Source organism: Phasianus colchicus, chromosome 1 (assembly GCF_987193195.1).
Source record: "Phasianus colchicus chromosome 1, bPhaCol1.hap1.1, whole genome shotgun sequence".
NCBI lineage: Eukaryota > Metazoa > Chordata > Aves > Galliformes > Phasianidae > Phasianus > Phasianus colchicus.
Genome location: NC_143436.1, coordinates 81583238 through 81600780, shown reverse-complemented (window position 1 = coordinate 81600780; position 17543 = coordinate 81583238). Strand labels below are relative to the sequence as shown.

The 17543-nt window shown below is 43.5% G+C and overlaps 1 protein-coding gene across 2 annotated transcripts; it reads right to left on the bottom strand.

The window, feature by feature from the left end:
- Positions 1 to 2549: 2549 nt before the first annotated feature.
- TNFRSF1A (TNF receptor superfamily member 1A) lies at positions 2550 to 15266 on the bottom strand. Of its 2 annotated transcripts, none has more exons than XM_031613039.2 (10): positions 14967 to 15266; positions 9056 to 9257; positions 8633 to 8761; positions 8171 to 8314; positions 6657 to 6738; positions 6271 to 6338; positions 5922 to 6044; positions 5544 to 5581; positions 4646 to 4820; positions 2550 to 4142 (listed from the first exon to the last, which is right to left on the bottom strand). In XM_031613039.2, exons 1-10 carry the CDS (start codon positions 15003 to 15005, stop codon positions 3841 to 3843), a joined length of 1302 nt encoding a protein of 433 aa, XP_031468899.1. In that variant the 5' UTR covers positions 15006 to 15266; the 3' UTR covers positions 2550 to 3840. The 2 variants fall into 2 exon arrangements, with proteins under 2 accessions (XP_031468899.1, XP_031468900.1); XM_031613040.2 differs by lacking the exon at positions 14967 to 15266 and adding an exon at positions 14196 to 14943.
- Positions 15267 to 17543: the final 2277 nt, after the last annotated feature.

The following is a 17543-nucleotide window of genomic DNA, read 5'->3' as shown; positions in this document are numbered from 1 at the left end:
CTGAAGGCGGCTATCCAAGATCAGAGATGCTTCTGATTGGAAGAAGTATTTAGTATAAATTACTTCTAATAGGCGATCTACTGAGCACGCAGCAATGAAAGCTCATGTAGAGGGCAAGCGAGGAAGACCATTGGCTGAAGCAAAAGGCTGTCTGTTGGACTGCCATGATGCTAAAAGGACGCTAGGCGGTAGAAGAGACCATGGAATAGAATCATAGTGTGGAAAGTGAAAATGTTGTTTCTGCATTGAATGTTGAAAAGGGCAATTGAGCTGTAAGCTGTAGCACATCCTTAGAAATAGCTGATGTGAAAAGTAGAAATGCCATATACGTATTAGTAACATATTTTAGAAACATAGTTACCGAATTACCTGATAAATTCTGTCTCAGAAAGCCGCAGTAGACTTTAAATGTTCTAAAGGATGTGGGTATAGTATTCTGAACTAGGAAACATATTGTGAGGTTGTTCATTAGGCCAGCAGAAGTGAAATACATCTAACAAGCTTTCAAGGAGTCAGGGCCTTCACACAAAGCAGAACTGTCCCACTCTGTGGGAACGTTAGGATGCCATAGGCAGGCTCCAAGATACTCCCCTCTATCCTCCTTCTGAGCTTATCTCTAGGCAAGGACAAACGGATGACCAGAACAATGACCAAACGTAAAGGGCACAAATGCTAGGGGGTAATTAAACAATTAAGAGGTTATGTTTATGTTGTAAAGCAGGCATCCGAAAGTTATGACCAGATGCTTGTTAAGAAACCGATTGTTAGAAGGCAATTAACCAATTAAGATATTTGTGTTTGGGCGGCAAGGATTTGTGTTTACTTGGTATTTGTATGATTAGTGAGGCGTTGCAAGAGTGTGAACCTGCAATACTCAGCCAATGAGGAACCAGGGGAGAAAGAGATAAGTGTTGGGCAATAGGGGATAAAAGATGTAACACTGTTTTCTGTGTGCGCTCCTGCTTGCAATTGCAAATAAAATCTGCTTTATCAGAGATACTGTCCTGGAAAATTATTTGGATATTTCCAACACGTGGAATCACAGAATCGCTCAGCTTCGAAAAGATCACCAAGTCCAACCATAACCTAACCACACTACCCTAATTCTAACGACCCTCTGCTAAATCATGTCCCTGAGCACCACATCCAAATGCTTTTTAAACACATCCAGGGATGGTGACTCGACCACCTCCATGGGGAGCTTATTCCAGTGCTTAACAACCTTTTCTGTAAAGTTTTTCCTGATATCCAACCTAAACTTCCCCTGGTGCAACCTGAGGCCATTTCCCCTCTTCCTGTCACTGTAACCAGTGAGAAGAGACCAATCCTGCTCATGCTGAATCACCTTTCAGGTATTTGAAGAGAGCAATTAGGTCTCTCCTCAGTCTCCTTTTCCCCAGACTGAAGAGCCCCAGTTCCTTCAGTCTCCCCTCATAGGGCATATTCTCCAAACCCTTCACAATCCTTGTTGCCCTAGAAGACTGGAAACCTCATCAATCACTACCTGAGATAGCATGTATGTGTTAGTTATCTCACAGGTAATTGATGAATATGTACTACCTGTGGAAATATAATGGACTCTGAGTCACATCATCTTGGAAGGGCTTATGGTACAAGTACCCCAGTGCTTCCTGGTGCTGCTAATAAAGAATACCTGACTTAATGGTAGAAAATCTTTGCCATTCAGTTTCCACGCATTGATTTCTTCTGTTCACTTCTCACAGCTATACCCACAATGTGCCAAAATGGCTTAGTTACTCTGAAGGCAACTTTAAAATCCTCTGAAGCCTCTCAACACTCTGAATTGTTTTCTGTACAAGCAGTTTGGGCTTGCAGCCCCCGATGGCTTGGCAGCAGCCTGCCATTGGCATACCTGGTTTCCTCATTTCATCCACAACATGAAGAGTATGCACTTCTAGTTATTATCATACTGCTGTTTGTTGAACACAAAAAAGGATTTTATGATGAGTTCTGATTTTAGAGAGTGGCAAAACAAAGGCTGAAACTGGGACTTAAAGCTGACACTGCTGGGATCTGAAGCCTTTGACAGCTTGGGCACATTTCATTTCCCCACAAGTTTTCCCATCAACACAGGAGGAACTTACTGTCTGATTGTAGTGTTTTGGTTCCTTGGATAACTTGGACAAATACTTGCCTCAGCAAGAGTAACATTGAAGTATAATCTATTATTATTCTTTTATAATTTTTTCCTTGTTAAACCTCCAAATGCTTGCACATTGTTTCAAAATTAATTTTAAATATGTAGGCGTCCCATTTGACTCTCAAATGCCTGAAATGACTTGCTTTCAGTCCTAGCTGCTGCCCTCACAGCTGTCTGCATCTTAATGGCAGCTAAGCTGCTAAGCTTCACATAGAAAAGACTATTTTTATAATTTATTTTCTTAAATACACACTTTTTTCACCAGAGCTACATTCCAGCTCATACACACCCCACCCTTTCTGCTTTTGGAAGTCATTCTCCACTCTCTCCCCCCTCCCACAGCCAAAGAAATGAAGCTGATATGGACAAAAGCAGAACGGAGGCAGGGTTAAAAACATGAATTTTAATTTGGAGCACTTAGTGTATTTACAGTAGAAAGGTTCTCTCTAGTCAAGGGACAACAGATTTTTAAAAATCCACATTCACAAATATGTGGACCTGCACCTGATGCAGGCTAATTGCTTTTTGCTACTTCTGCTTCACTCAGGGTAATAGCCATGAGAAAACAACGGTGAGAGCTTGTAGATGGAATCAGATGTCTCTTACACCCAAGTAGCACTTACATAATGGAGTCCAGAAAGTAGTGTGAAGTTATCCAACAGCTGCTAAAAAAAGACTCATATGTATGTACATATACACCATCCCATTTGCAGCTAGGTCAGATTCAGTGAATCATTCAGGGAGAGACAGGCAAGCAGACACAAGCCTACCAACCTGTGTGTAAGCACAGATTTGCAGGGACACTCACTGCCAGGTACAAAGGTACCTCCTCGCCCACACAGACACGTGCATTCTTTTCCTCTCTGCACTAGGACAAACATACAGGCACATGTTTTGTTAATGCTTTTTATGGTTTTTATACAGAAAAGAAACTTTAGAAAAAGCACCAACCCTTTCATCTGACCCGCTGGCTCAGAATCCTTATTCCTCTGGAATCAGAGGGAAATGGGAGTGTGAAAAGGATAATGCCCTCCTGTTTCTCTCTGAGCCACCCCTTCCAAATCTCTGCAATTTCTGCCACAGTAAGAGAGCTAAAGGTGCAGCACTTTGATAAGTAGCTGATACCAAAAGGGAGCAATCCTCTCCTGCTCCCAGAAGTAACATGCCAGTTGCAGGCAAGTCCTCTCACAACTTCCCTTGAGTCAGATTTTGCAATCAAATGGCTGCAATGTGAGCCAGTTTAAGTATCTGATATTGCAGAAAAATAGATCTGCAAAAAGTGAATAAGTATTTTAGCATTTGAACAGCCAGTTCAACCAGTCACTCTGCCAGTTAGCCTGTCACATGGTGAGTGAAGCACCTGCTTCAGCAACAACTTGTCTGCAGAGTAGCTGAGCTATCGCGTCACTCTAAGCTCCTGTTTTCATCTTGATCAGAGTCCACATATCACTTCCTTTATGAGGTGCTTTCCCTCTTTGGGAAAGGAGTTGTTGCAGAGGTCTCTCTTGGCTTAAAAGGAGTTGAACTAATATGGTGGTTGCAAAGCAAACCTCCAGCACACGCTGCTGCTGTTTCCAATAACCCATTTAAGGAGGGTTAGAAAGATAGGAGGGAATGGGAAAAGGAAGACAAGAAATGAAGTTATGATCCTCTTTCACCAGTCAGAGCAAGGGGAAAGATCAAAGATGGCTGTGGAAACTGCAAGGTTGATGAGAGTTCTGGTTTAGCAAAGCCTCTTGAATAGCTTCACTGCAGCCACTCAGCTCCATTTGGTTGAGAACACAGCTGATGTGCTCCACAGTTGCAGCATGGCCCATCTGCAGTTTCCAGAGTCTGACCATTTCATACTGGGCATCTCGTAAACGTCGATGCTCCATCTCAATTCGCTCCAGATCATACTCAGTCAGACCCAGACGCCTCACAAACTCTTTCCACCGAGATGGTGGTACATGATCGACCACAGTGTAGAGAATAGCAGGGTCTAAAAGAAGAGAAGAAATGAAGTGTGAGAATCAGGATTCTCCAGCGTCAAGGGGAATGTGTATTAGGACTTTGCATTGCCCCCTCCTGTTCAGGTCTTCTATAGACCCACACGATGTCCAGACTTACTCTTAACCCTCAAAAAACAATGTGATACTTCCATATGTATAAGGTTACAAACAGACTTAAACATACAAGCTTAGGGCCTTACTGCCATGTTTTTGTTAAAAAAAAAAAGAGGCATTAAGACTTACACTATGGCAGCATATGAGACAATCCATTTTGCTGGTTGCAAAAATGGGCAACAGGAAAGACTTGTGTTGATGTTTACTCCTATGTAGGCTCATAGATGTTGGTCAGGCTTCTTTGAGCTGTGCCATGCATGAAGTATGCATGCACATACACAGGGCATGCACACCTGGTAAGGTCTCATCCATCCTCCCAGCCATATCTGCATAATCAACTCCTGATTTGCCTAGGGAGGGATACCGGAGTTACACTTACTGTCTGGAAGCTGCCTCTTCCTGGCAGGTCTGACACAGTCTGGTAGCTCATGTGAACTTTGTAGCTCATGTGAACTTTGTAGCAGAGGTACAGATGGTGGTGTTGCATTCACTAGCAATTCTTTTTCTTTCTGGGTCTCCGGAAGGACAGTAATTGCACTTCCTTTTACCTCCACCTGAAAGAGACAATGTCTTAGTTCAGAATCACCCACAGTAGCAAAGTACTCCCATTGCAAGGAATCACCAGCTTTATAAAAGAAAATGTAGCAAAGATAGGTGGGAAGCAAGTGCTGAAGCTTGAATTTTTCCTATCTTTTTTAAGCAGAAGGCATCAAAAGTCTATTTCACAAGAAATTTAATTCTTCTTTTGACATCAAGAAAATGGTAGCCTCAAAGAAAGCCTGGAATTCCAACTCATTGCCACTGTACAAGTTCCACAGGCCACCTCTCTCATCAACCCTCTTTGTAACGCTGTGGGAACCCTACCTTGATTATTACTCTTAATTGCTGCTTATCAACAACGCACCTGAGGAAACACTGTAAAGCTGGACTGAGAGGCCTATGGGTTGAAGTTCTGAAGTGAAATAAAATCATCTAAACTTTCTCATCTTAAAATATATAAGGAGACAATGGGATTAAGGATTAGCTGTCGGAAAAAACAATGCACGCAGAAAGAAAAAAGTCAGGAGCTTGAAAAGCATCCCCTAGCAAAAAGAAAGTAAAATTTTAATGGTTCCACACACTACAATGAAATATTTTTGAATGAAACAGCCCTATTATTCAGCTTATTTGAAAACATAAGGCTTGAAAACAGCCCATGGGGAACAATGTTACTCTGGATCCCAGGTTAACATGGTTGAAAGAGAAAGGGAAGCTCTTATAATCATCATCTTGCTCACCTCAGATACAGGCTCCTTGCTTCTCTGTGGCAAAGATACTTGAATGAAAAAGAAAGAAAACAAATTATTTTCACTTCCTCTCTTCCCAGAGAAAACAGGAAAGCAACTATTCACAATCCTGACCTCAAAAGGTTTTTATAGCAAACTGTCATCTGCCAGAAATGAGCTCACATGCACTTCCAGTCACAGCACAGAAGCAGAGCTGCAGGAAGTGCACCAGCAAGCTTGGCTGGTTGAGTTTTCACGTTCCCTCTGGCCTTGTGTCAGAGCAGAGTAATGGATTCCACTGTTTTCCTCACACACGTGTGCATGCATACATTCACACAGCTGAGTGATGTCTATCACAATTTGTATCACAGCATATGCTGCTATACTCACCACACGAGTAGAAAGAAGAAGCTATCCCATTTTTCTGAACCAGCTTCACTGCTTTAGTTACAACGTAGAGGATGCAGATAACTACAATTATTGCCACAATGATGCCAAGAACAAGGTTCCCATCTGGACAAAAGGGAGAGGGCAAATGAGTGAGTGACAGAGAAAGGAACAGGTAATTACCTAAGTGCTTGAGAAAGAAGAGCAAGGGAGCACAGGCAAATGGTAAAAATAATGGAGAAAAAGAATAATGATTTGAAACAGTAGAGAAAGCAAGGGGTTGACAGGTAATGTCGAGAAAACAAAAGTTTGCACTGAAAAGATTCCATTGCCCCTGAGCCCCAGTACGCACTCAGCTCAGATGAATTTGGAGAGGTAGTCACTGGGCTATTGCATTGCAAGCATTCTTCTCCAATGCAGCTGAAAGAATAAATCAAAGATGTGAGCATGCAACATGAAATGCAACACCAGACACTTGCAACAATCCTAGAATGAGTCCAGAGGAGTCTGCAAAGCAGAGCAATGCAGGCAATGTAGTGTGCCTACTGACTGTGATCCTCACTGGTTCTCCACAATGGAGAGAACTGGAATGGAGGACAATACTAATTGCCCCAAAAAGCCAGAGTCATGTAAAATCAAGACAGACAGAACCTTGAGAAAAATTCCCTCCCCTTGTACAACTTGAGTCAACTCTCTCTCCAATTCACAGTCACACAGAGAAAAAGAATAAAAGCCTACCTGTTGCAATGCTTGCAAACGTTATTAAGTGTCAGGAAGAACATAGGCTTACACCTGCAAATTGCATCTCTGTCCTTTGAGCCTGCAGAAAAAAAGAAGAAACTCTTGCCAAAATCTGGACAACAAAGAAATCAAAAGGGGAAAAATTCATCCCAAAACAGGTGAGAGATTATTCCTCTTTGAGCCTGAAGAACTGTTACTGAAGAAAGAAGATTCAATTTACTTGGGGCTGGGGAAGAAGAAAATAATAATAAAGGTGAAGACATCACTGTTCTGGTAGGCCAGACACCTCTGTTGAGGTTGGGAAAAGGAAAAAAAAAAAGATTGCATCTGAGATGGGTCTGATGGATAAGAATTGTTGCAATGCAGAATGGGGAAAGTCACTCCAGTTCAAGTGTGACAGGAAGGGGAAATTGCATTAGGCAAAAATGAGGAAGAAGTGGTCTCTGAGCAGCTGGGACTGCTGAGGAAGTCAGTCCACAGCAGGGAGAAATCACTTCAAGCCATGGGACATACATATTCACACTTGTGATCTGTTGTTCGGTGATTGTGAAGGGTGAGAAATTGAAAAGCTATTGCTTTTAAGCAAGCCACGGCACAGATGCTGAAATTAAAAAAAAAAAAAAAAAAGCAGGCAATAGTAGTGAAGAAAGGACAAAATTGAAAGAAAAGAGGTAAAAAGGCACTAGAATAAGCAGCATACATTCTGTTACATGTGAGGGACAAAACGAAGATCAGACAAGTCACTCAAGAACAGTGTATGATGATGATGACCCTTGAGAGCAGGTGTAAGCACAAAAACTGTAACTGAGTTCACTAAACTCCACAGGGAATGCATTTAACAAAGAGACCAAAAAAAAAAAAAAAAAAAATCACACTGAAGAGGACAGGACAAGCAGAATTTATGAGGAAAAGGGGATTGCTTTAGGACAGCAAGGTAAGGAGCATTTAAGGGACGTGAGCAGAATTAGACTTCAGGACAAACTGGAGGCTGGCAAACAGACTGGGGTTAACATCTCTGATCCCCCACTAGAAAAGAGATAGCTTGGGATAGCTAACATGGCTAGTTTTTTCAGACATCTGCACCATCCCCACATCACAGTGATGGCGATGAAATGCCAGTTGGTATATTTATATAAGGTGAAATATCCAGGGAAAGACAAAAAGAGGAAAGCAAGTAGGAAATTGGCATTCAAACATAAAATCTTACTTCAGTACATGTAAGGAAGGCAGAGCTACTGAAATTAAGTAGCAAATATATCATGATAGCCAACACAAGAACACACATAATTAAGGTAGAACCTGTGACAGAAAACAGGAATTGATTTCCAGGCAGGCAAAAAATGACAGTCTTCCTCAGGAAAGCAGACAAGCAAAACAGAGTTGTCTCAAAGCTAAGATCACTTAAAGGCAAGCTGCTGCAGCACATTAGCACACAAGGAGAAGGATGCTAACATCAATCTTAATGGCAGCTGCCAATAGATATATTTGTACCACACCCATGCTCTACTCACAGTTGGCAATAACTCCATTAACACATGGGCTACAGTTCTTGCACTGAAAGAAATCAGCATGGCCAAACTGATATTGATTCTTCCGACAGCCACACACAGTATCCTGCTTTAGGGTGCATGGGGTCTCTTCTATCTGCTGCAATTCTGAGGAAAGGAATGAAAAGTGACTGTACCAACCCTACCTTCAGCTGAGACCAGTGTTAAGACAACAGGTGTTATTAGCCCCTAATCTACATACAGGAAAAACAAGAAACAAAAACAACACAAAGGCTGCAAACAGCATCTCAGACTGTAGCTAACTTTGCAAGTCTTATCCCTGCTGTCCCTGAATCCCTTCCCCTACACTTGTCCTGTACCCACTCAGTCACTTTTTTTCCAGGCTTGCTCACTCATCTTGCCATCCCCTCCAGACCCTCACCTCCTAACACCACCCATTTTCCTCAGGACTCGTGGATAACTCACCTGTTCGGCACCGTGTACACTGGAAGCATTTTTTCATGATGTTGTCAACAGCTGTGAATGTGCCATTAGGACAGGGAAGACAGACAGGGGCCTGGTCACGCCGTTTACAATCTTCTGACTTGTAGGTACCTGCAACAAAAACAGCTTAGGAGAGATCTGACAGGAAGATACACGTGTTGTCTGAGGGAGAATTGGAGTCACTGAATCCTCAAAGAAACTCTGGAGTCGACAGGGAAAGGACTGAGCATGCTTCTTCTCACGAGCATGGAGGAGACTGACAGTCCAAGAGAAGAGACAGAGAGAAAGAATTCTTATCAAGGAAATGGAGCACTGATGTAGCTATAGGACAAGATAGTTTGAGAGCACGGGACAAGGGAATGCAACTGAGGTGAAGAGTAATGCACTTATTCTACTGTACTATACCTGCATGGCACCTCATGCAGCAGTGGGTCCCTTTGGGATGTAGGTATTGTCCAAGCTGACACCGCACCTGCCTCTTTTCTCTCCTCAAGATGTTAAAGGGATCTCTTGCATCCAAAGATACCCGACGGAGTTGCAGCATATATGGCACTGGAGCAATTCCTTCTGATTCATCCATCAGCACACAGACAAATGTTAGGATAACCTGCAAAAAGGGAAAGGGAGAAAAAAAAAGAAAAACGTTAGAGAATCTCTCATCCCCTGGCAGACTGCACAGCTGACTTCAGCAGAGTTCAGTATTAGAGGGAGTCATGCCTGTCACCTCTATTATTATCTAGCTGTAAGCAGAGCAAATATTTTTTGTGATGTACAACATATAGACGGAATGCCTTGAAGATGCTGCAGCTTGCAGGAAAATTACTCAAGAGCATAGGAATGTTTTCATGAAGGAAAAGAACAAGTCAATCTAGAAACAGTTCCAGAGAGAAGAATGCATCCAGTACTTGCAGGACAACTGAATAAGTAAACCAGATGGCAAGTCTGGAATAAAAAGGCACAGGATGATATCACAGTAGGCAAAGTACAGAAAAGCTTCCAAATTTTTTTCTGAGCAGGCCAGCCCTAGAGAAGTGGGAAAGTTAGGTTATCGACTTCTCCCCAGCTAATAAGTTTTTTGTTTTAAACTGATACTGTTAGCAGTCAGTTTGAGCAGTCTGCCACAAAGCTCTAGACTTTTTCTTTTTTACTCCTTTAAGATTTACTTGCTATTTTTAATTTTGAAGGTTACTGTTATCAAGAATTTTAACAATAAAATATTATTATATTATAATAATTTAATTAGGATTACTTTATAAAATGATTGTGTTATTAATATTATTTATTTTAACAATAAAAATATTATGATTGCCTTGACTGCAGTACAATGTGTGCATGTATGCACTGGAATGAACAGCAGAATAAAGGGTTAAAAGAACAGCTTGATTGGTAGTGAAGGACACCATTCCCAGCAGTAGAATTGAGAAATGAGCTTTTTGTGTCATAGCCAAAAGATCTTCATCCTGCTAGGACCACAGAATAGATGACTCATCAGCCAAAGACCCTGCGCATGAGAATGTAGGCAGACTCAGCACAACACATAAAGACCACCTTAGTCTGCAGGCCCAACAGAAAAAATACACCCTGGACACGTATTCCAACCATGCATTCAGACAAGCAAAAATTAAACAACATCAAAATGAAAAGGAATACCATCTGTCCTGCTCACACAATTTCACACTGAGCTTCATTATATTAATATCTCTATGTTGCAATGTGTTCCCAGCTTTCATTTTTGAAATCAGTAAGGTACCTTGTTGCACAGGCACAACTACAACTACAGAGCTCTCTTTTTGCTTTTTTTTTTTTTTTTTTGGCTAGGAGAGCTGTAGCAAAAGAGCAGCAAACCAGTAAGGGTAAACCACAACGTTGATACCAGTTTTGTGGTTGCAATCTTCAGAGAGGATATGCAAAAAGAGATGGCTATGACAGCCCCACACTATCCTGTTTCTCTCCCAGAATTGAAGCGTTGGAGGAGAAAGTTAACACATTTAAAACCCTAAGAAGGATAGGGCTTGGCAACTCTAAAAAAGAAATAACTCAGTTTTTTCCAAGAAAAACTCAGAGCTCTTTGTCTCACAACAGACATATTCAATACACCAGCTGCTAAAATGGTAACAAGTTTAGAAAAAAAAAAAAAAAAGAAATGACACATTCAAATAGCTATCATTTCAGGCTTGATTAGCTGACCACAGGATAAATGCAAACATTCCAAAATTAAGTAAGAAACAAAATTTGTTCCAGCAGCTGACAGCCTCACAAGATTGACTGTCTGCAGGAAAATGGGTAAAAGATCATTCACACAGATGGTCTGATAGTAACAATAAAAACTGATCCTTCAGCCAATGATGCATCTTCCAACAAGGGAATATATACAGCTGGTCCAAAAGTCAAACAAGCCAGTAATATAAACAACAGAGGGAAGCATCAAAGATCAAGCCAAAGACAAATGGTCAGATACATCTTCAGAAAGGAAAACAAAACAGGAAAGGTGTTTGCAATCATTCAGATTAAGTGAAAGCATATCAATAAGTGTAATCAAACCAGAATCAGCACATTCATTATTACTGATCAAAATCTGAGGATCAGAATGTGTCAGACCACAGATGACTCACAACCAATGATTCAGCCCTTCAAAAAAAAAAAAAAAAGAAAAAAAACCATCACCATCTTAAGCAACTCCCAGACCATTCAGCAATTACACTTGTTTACTCCCATGATAAACCCAATAGAGTTCAGGAAATTATCAAGTGAGGAAGCCTCAAGTCTAGGTAGCAGGTCACCAAGACAGAGTTTACAGGTCCTGTACAACTGAAATGAGAGATTTTCCACTGCTGGACATACAACTTTATGCTCCTATCTCACTCGCAAGGAGGACAAACCAGCACTGCTCAGAAAAATGGACAGCCTGGATTACTGAAGCTGAATGATAACTCAAACCACCAAACCACATTGTGCACACCGGTGATTCATGGTTTTAGCTAGCAGGGACTGCCCAGGAAAAACGAGTCAGCAGAAACTCAAGGCTTCACTTCTGAAACTGACGAAGAAATAAACAAAATACTGCAGGTGAAAACATGCACAGCTTTCTCAAATCATTTTGCTCCTCCAGGTGACAGCCACACACATACGCTCATCACCTGGGAGGCAATCCTAGCTCCTTTTCAGGCCTTCCACGCAACTTAGTGGCTGACAGCTCCTGTTGATACAACAGTGAGTCATACAAATTAGCAGGTCTGGGAGTTGGGAAGAAGAGTAAGGAGACTCCAAAGAAATCAGGGTGCAGCATTACCCTTCTTGTGTGACTGCTTCAGCCATCACCAAAAGCTCCTTCTTTGAAGTTTTTAGAGTTTTTAGTTTGATGTACAAAGATGCATGGGAAACCAGCACTTCTGCTTTAAGCACTGAGAAATGCAACATTAACAGGAAGCTTTTTTCATTGCTCACTAAAACCTGGAAAGGTCACAAGGAAGATACATTAGCTATTATTACATATAATCCTCCATTTAATGAAGATCAAACGGTGGTACACTGCATTTTGGGCTTCGTCTAAAACCAGGAGACTGTGCCTGCACCCTGAGCACACACACACACAACCACCACCCAGCAGTCTGACCCTGAGGGTGCAGCCACACACCTCAAATCAGAGCACTGTTCCGACAGGGACCTCCCCCTTCACACTTCCCTTCCCAGGGCTTTAATTTTGAGAGAGCAGCTGCTAAGCTGGGCAGCTGTCCTGGGGCCACGCTCAGGTCCCTGTATCAGTGATTCACTAGATGGATTTTTTTAGGAGTCGAGTAATTGCCACATGCTGAATCCAATTCCTTAGAACTGACAATCTCTGTTTAATAGAAAAATGTAGTGATGTTTCTTTGAGATCCTCTTTCTGTTCTCAGGTTCACTAGGCTGGATTTCCAGGCATGCCAAGAAAGCACAGGGACAAAACCAAGACCATAATATAGAATATCCTGCTCTGTCCCAAATAAAAGCAAAGCCACCTTGAGATGACCAAAGACAATATTGTTTTTACCTCAAATAATAAGGCTAGTTCAAAGAAAACCTGTAGATTAAAAAATAAAGCCATCCAAACTGGTAATACTGATTGCTTGTGAGAACTGAAATTACCATGTAATGCGGATTGGCACAGGCCCAGATGACTTGCTTCATGGAAGTCATCAAACATAGAAATTAAAATTGCATTAATAAGCAGACACAAATGGAATGAACTTGGATGGACAAAGCAATCAGAAATCCAAACAGATGCTATGAACTCTTAGGAAGGGACTTGAGAACAAAACAGAGCGTGCTGTTACATACAAATCCATAAGGACCCTGCACTTGGAATCCAGACTACTGGGCTGGTCCCCAGTCTTAAGAATGCAAGTTAACCCAGAAATGACAATGGTCAGAGCTACAGAACAGCTACTACAAGAAAAATGATTAAAAAACACCACTCTGTAAAAGAGGCAGCTGAGAATTAAGTCCCGAAGTCATGAACACCATGGAGAAGATGAAACAGGATGGCTATTCTTTCTTTCTTCCAAAGAAAAAACTAACAGGTCTCACAAGAAACATACAAGTGACAGAATTCCAAATACACAGAGAGGTACTTTGCCAACACCCAGCCGAGGAGTGGGGCTCCCCACCAAGAATATGCCTGGACTCCAAAAGCGACAACCACATCTGTCAGCAGGAGAAACATACACAGGGCTCCTAGGACAAAGACACCATTCTGACTTGGGAATTTCACAGGTTTCTGGAAGCTGGGAAACTTCTATTTTCCAGTATCGCGTGTTTGCCCTGGTCTGAAATCTCAATAGACATTTGCTGCTGTTCACACTGTGAACAAGGCATGGGGCCCAACGCCTCCGGTAACAAACATGGCAGCTGAGTTTACAGCTCTTGTGAAAAGAGGCTTCCAGTTTCAAAACCTTAACCTTCAAAATCAACCAGTATCAGAAGCACCCTTGTAGCTGTTTCATCATTTTTCCTCATAAAACTAAACCAACTTTATATATATTTACCTATATTCAAACACTGGCCTCAGTGAAGGAAGCTGTCATTTTTTCCACTACCAAAGTTGTGGGAATACATGGTGAAAACCCAGAGGATGAAGAAATGAGGTTAATAACGTGAAGAGAATGCATACGAACAAGTTAAAGTAAATTTTTAAGAATCAGAAAAACAGAATAGAGGCATCAAAGAAGTAAGAAAGGCCACGAGGGTGAATGCAGAAGGGAAAATAAGTGGTAGATAAAAGGACAAGCAACAGAGCAGGAATTTTAACACTGATGAAAATAGTATGATTTTATGGAAAAGGCATAAATTATCTGTAATGAGCTTGCGGTGTAATTATGAAGTTGACTTTGACCGAATGTAAGTAGGAGGGAAAAAGAAAAGTAATCCTACTAAGGAGCACTCTTCCTCCACCACACTATGAAACTGAGGACAAGGTAACATACTAAGGAGTTCAATGCATTTTGTGCATCTTGTTTATAATAACATCAATATTACATATAGCATATAAATTACAGCAAAACACACGTACCACTATCATTAGGTCAGAAAGGTGATTTTTCAGGTTTGCTGCTTAAAAACCTGTATGCAAGCCACCTCTACAAATCCCAACCAGGCTGTGAGATGCCAGTGCTCTGCAGCCAGGCGAAGGGGTGGAGTGCTTCACAGCCCCAACCACGCTGCCTTGCTAGAAGCTGAAGGACAGCCAGCCAGCTGAAGTTTGAGAAGTTTTAGAAATTGGATCCAGGAGAGCAAAGAAGGAAATTCACCAGCCAACTCGCTTTGTGATGCCCCCCCAGCTGCAGAGGTCGGGCACAGCCGCTGCTCGCCCCGCACAAGGCGGCACAGCAACAGCGCCCACGGGCACCGGGACTGCCTGACCGCGGAGCTTCCCCAGCGCCCCGGGGCAGTGGCAGCCTCAAGAATGGGAGCGTCTCGCGGTGCCTCGGGAGTTAACGGCCTCTGGGAAGCCGTCACACATTCCTGTAAATCCAGCGGTGCGTTCCCTGACTCAGGGATAAATCCCGGAAACGGCGCAGCCCCGCCTATCCCCGCGACGGACCTCCCGGCCGGCGCCCCCCACTCCCCTCAGCAAGGGAAAATGGCCGCTGCGGGGCGCTGCCGCGGGATAACACGAACTCCGGCAGCGGGCTACGAACCGAATCCCCGGATCGACCCTAGAGCGGAGGGCTCACCCGGCTGCGGATCCGGGGTCGACGTCTCCCAGCTCGCTCGCTCCGAGCCGCTGCCCGCAGCCCCGTCCCGAGCTCGGGGTGCGGCGGAGCCCCTCTGAGTGACTTACCGTCCCCAGCGAGCTGCGGGGCAGCGCCAGTCCGCGCATGGCTCCGCGCCCCGCTACGTCCCCATGGCGGGATCCCGGCGCGCAGAGAAGCCGGCGACGCAGCCCAGCCCTGGTCGGAGCGGCGCGGAGCGAAACCAGCCCGTCTCCAACTTCCTGCCGGCAGCGGCAGCAGCGGCAGCGGCAGCTAGGCGGCAGGAAAGAGGGCGGCGAGACACCGAGCTCCCCGCCCGCCCCCGCGCGGGACGGGCGCGGATCCGAAGGCGGCTGCCGGGTGCCGGGGCGGCGCCGCTTCCAGCACGGGTCGCGAAGAACGAAGGCTTCACCGCACACTGAGTGCAGAGCTGCGGAGCTGAACTGAGCGGTGACGATCTCACACGGCGGATCTTGCCGCTTTCTGGCAAAAAGTTATCTGTCAGTGCCCGTTTTCCCTGAAGTAGGCAACGCGGAGGAAAGTAATGGGTAGTATCGTGTGATTGAAACAATGAATACACGGAATTGGAGCAGGATGAAGCTTGCAATCTTACATTTCCTTGCATGTGGCCTTGCTGTTCTTCTGGTACAAACCCATGGAAAACTGAACCACTCGGCTGTAAGGCAGTAACTTGGCATTTCAACTGCTTTGTAAACACATTTGTTTGTTTGTTTTCTTTTTAAGATTTCTTGGTCAGCCCAAACTGGCATATATTTTGAGAATATATGTACTTTTTTTGGTAAAACATACATTTCCCATACGTATCAGTGAACCAGCTGCAAGTTTTTGTAAGGCAAGTCAGTGTGTGCAATGTTTGGGATGAGCTCTGCTTCATTCAGTATTTACTTCTAAAGGCAGCATGTAACAGTGTACTCTGAGAAGTGGCTTAATCATCCAGAACTCACCTTTATCTGCTGCCCATTAAGTCCTGAGTTATTTCGGCTCCAGGTGTAACTCTTTATACACTGTGCACTACAGGTACCTGACCTCCTACCTGTGGGGGCAGGCCGTTTATATAGACATGGGTCAGTCTGAAAGTGATGCTTCCTATTTATTTACGTGGAAACTACAACAGATAGAGCACCATAACGCTACTTGGTAGAGCAAATTCTTAGCAAAAAACACTACTTCTCAACACAGTCACCGCCATTAACCAATTATGTGCAGATGAGCTGATCAAGATGCTTTTCATTTCGTGGCGTGGCAGCTGTGCATGGTCATCCAGAACATGGATTGTCTTTCGCATCGCTGTCACCACTGCTGAAGCACATCACTCACCACCTCGGTATGCTCGCATTCATTGTTTGGTCTCCAGAAACGTTCAGCAAGCATCTGTGAAAGGCTGACATTTTTCCCGCATGGAGGAATTCAATTCCACAGCTTTGCTTCATACACAGTTCCATGTCAGATCCCATTCTGTCAGACTGCCCCTCTACTGCCATCTGTTGCCCAGCAACAACATGGAACCAAATATTGGTGGGAAGATGCAACCTACTAGTAGGTATACCTCTACTACCATACCACCAACATCTGCCTCTGACGTTGAGACAAAAGAAGAAAAGATAAAATGTCCTTGCAAAATAAAACCCGAGAAGAAGAATTGCTTAAAATAAAATGTATCTTGCAGATATATAGCAGGAGATGCTAGCTTGGCAACTAGCAAATTCTGCTTGCTTGATAGGACAAAGTGAGATAGGCTTTTTCAACTACTTGTAAATCTTGCCTGCTTGACTGGGCAGGGGGGTGGACTTTGTCAAATGGGATACAAAGATAACTCTAGTTGACCAAAGCAGCAAACTCTAAATTGATTACAATGAACAAAGAGGAGATACCAAGTGGGAGGGGATGAGAGCATGATACGCAAACTGGGAAGAATGTGAACTGTGAGTACCTTAGCCAGTGGGGAAAGGGCTCACTAGCATCGGGGTATAGGGATAAGAGAGGGGCTGCATTCCCAAAAAAGAGGCCCTACAGTAGTATGCCCCAGTGGACTCTCCCTTTATTCGAATAAAGAAAGCTGAAGACTCTCCTCTGTCTCTTTTTGGGATAAAGATAACTGAGCAAATCTATTGGAGCAGAAACCTTCCCAACAACATCATAATCATAGAATCATAGAATGGCCTGGGTTGAAAAGGACCTCAATGATCATCCAGTTTCAACCCCCCTGCTATGTGCAGGGTCGCCAACCACCAGACCAGGCTGCCCAGAGCCACATCCAGCCTGGCCTTGAACACCTCCAGGGATGGGGCATCCACAACCTCCTTGGGCAACCTGTTCTAATGTGACACCACCTCTGTGTGAAACCCTGGGCCAACATAATAAAATAGGAGGTGTTACTTTCAGAGCAGCCCTCATATATATTATGTCTGTTGATTGTTTTGTGTAATGGAAAGGAAGGTTCACATGTGGGAACAGCTGTGCATGATTTATCAGGAAGGGAGGACAGCCTGCCACAGGGAGTGCTCCTGACAAGGAACACTCTGCAGTTATCTCTGTGCTGCAGCCTGAAGTTGACCTGCTTTGCTTTGTTTTGGAAGGATATTCCCATTTTGTGTGTGTAAGCCCAAAAACCTGCACACAACCCACACTAAGCCTTCCAGGAACTG

Coding starts and splice junctions, on each gene's coding strand:
- TNFRSF1A (XM_031613039.2), bottom strand. CDS start 15,005: ATGCGCGGACTGGCGCTGCCCCGCAGCTCGCTGGGGACG. Junction 8,762..9,055: donor CTGCATGAGGTGCCATGCAG/GTATAGTACAGT, acceptor TTTTTGTTGCAG/GTACCTACAAGTCAGAAGAT. Junction 8,315..8,632: donor GTGTACACGGTGCCGAACAG/GTGAGTTATCCA, acceptor TCCTTTCCTCAG/AATTGCAGCAGATAGAAGAG.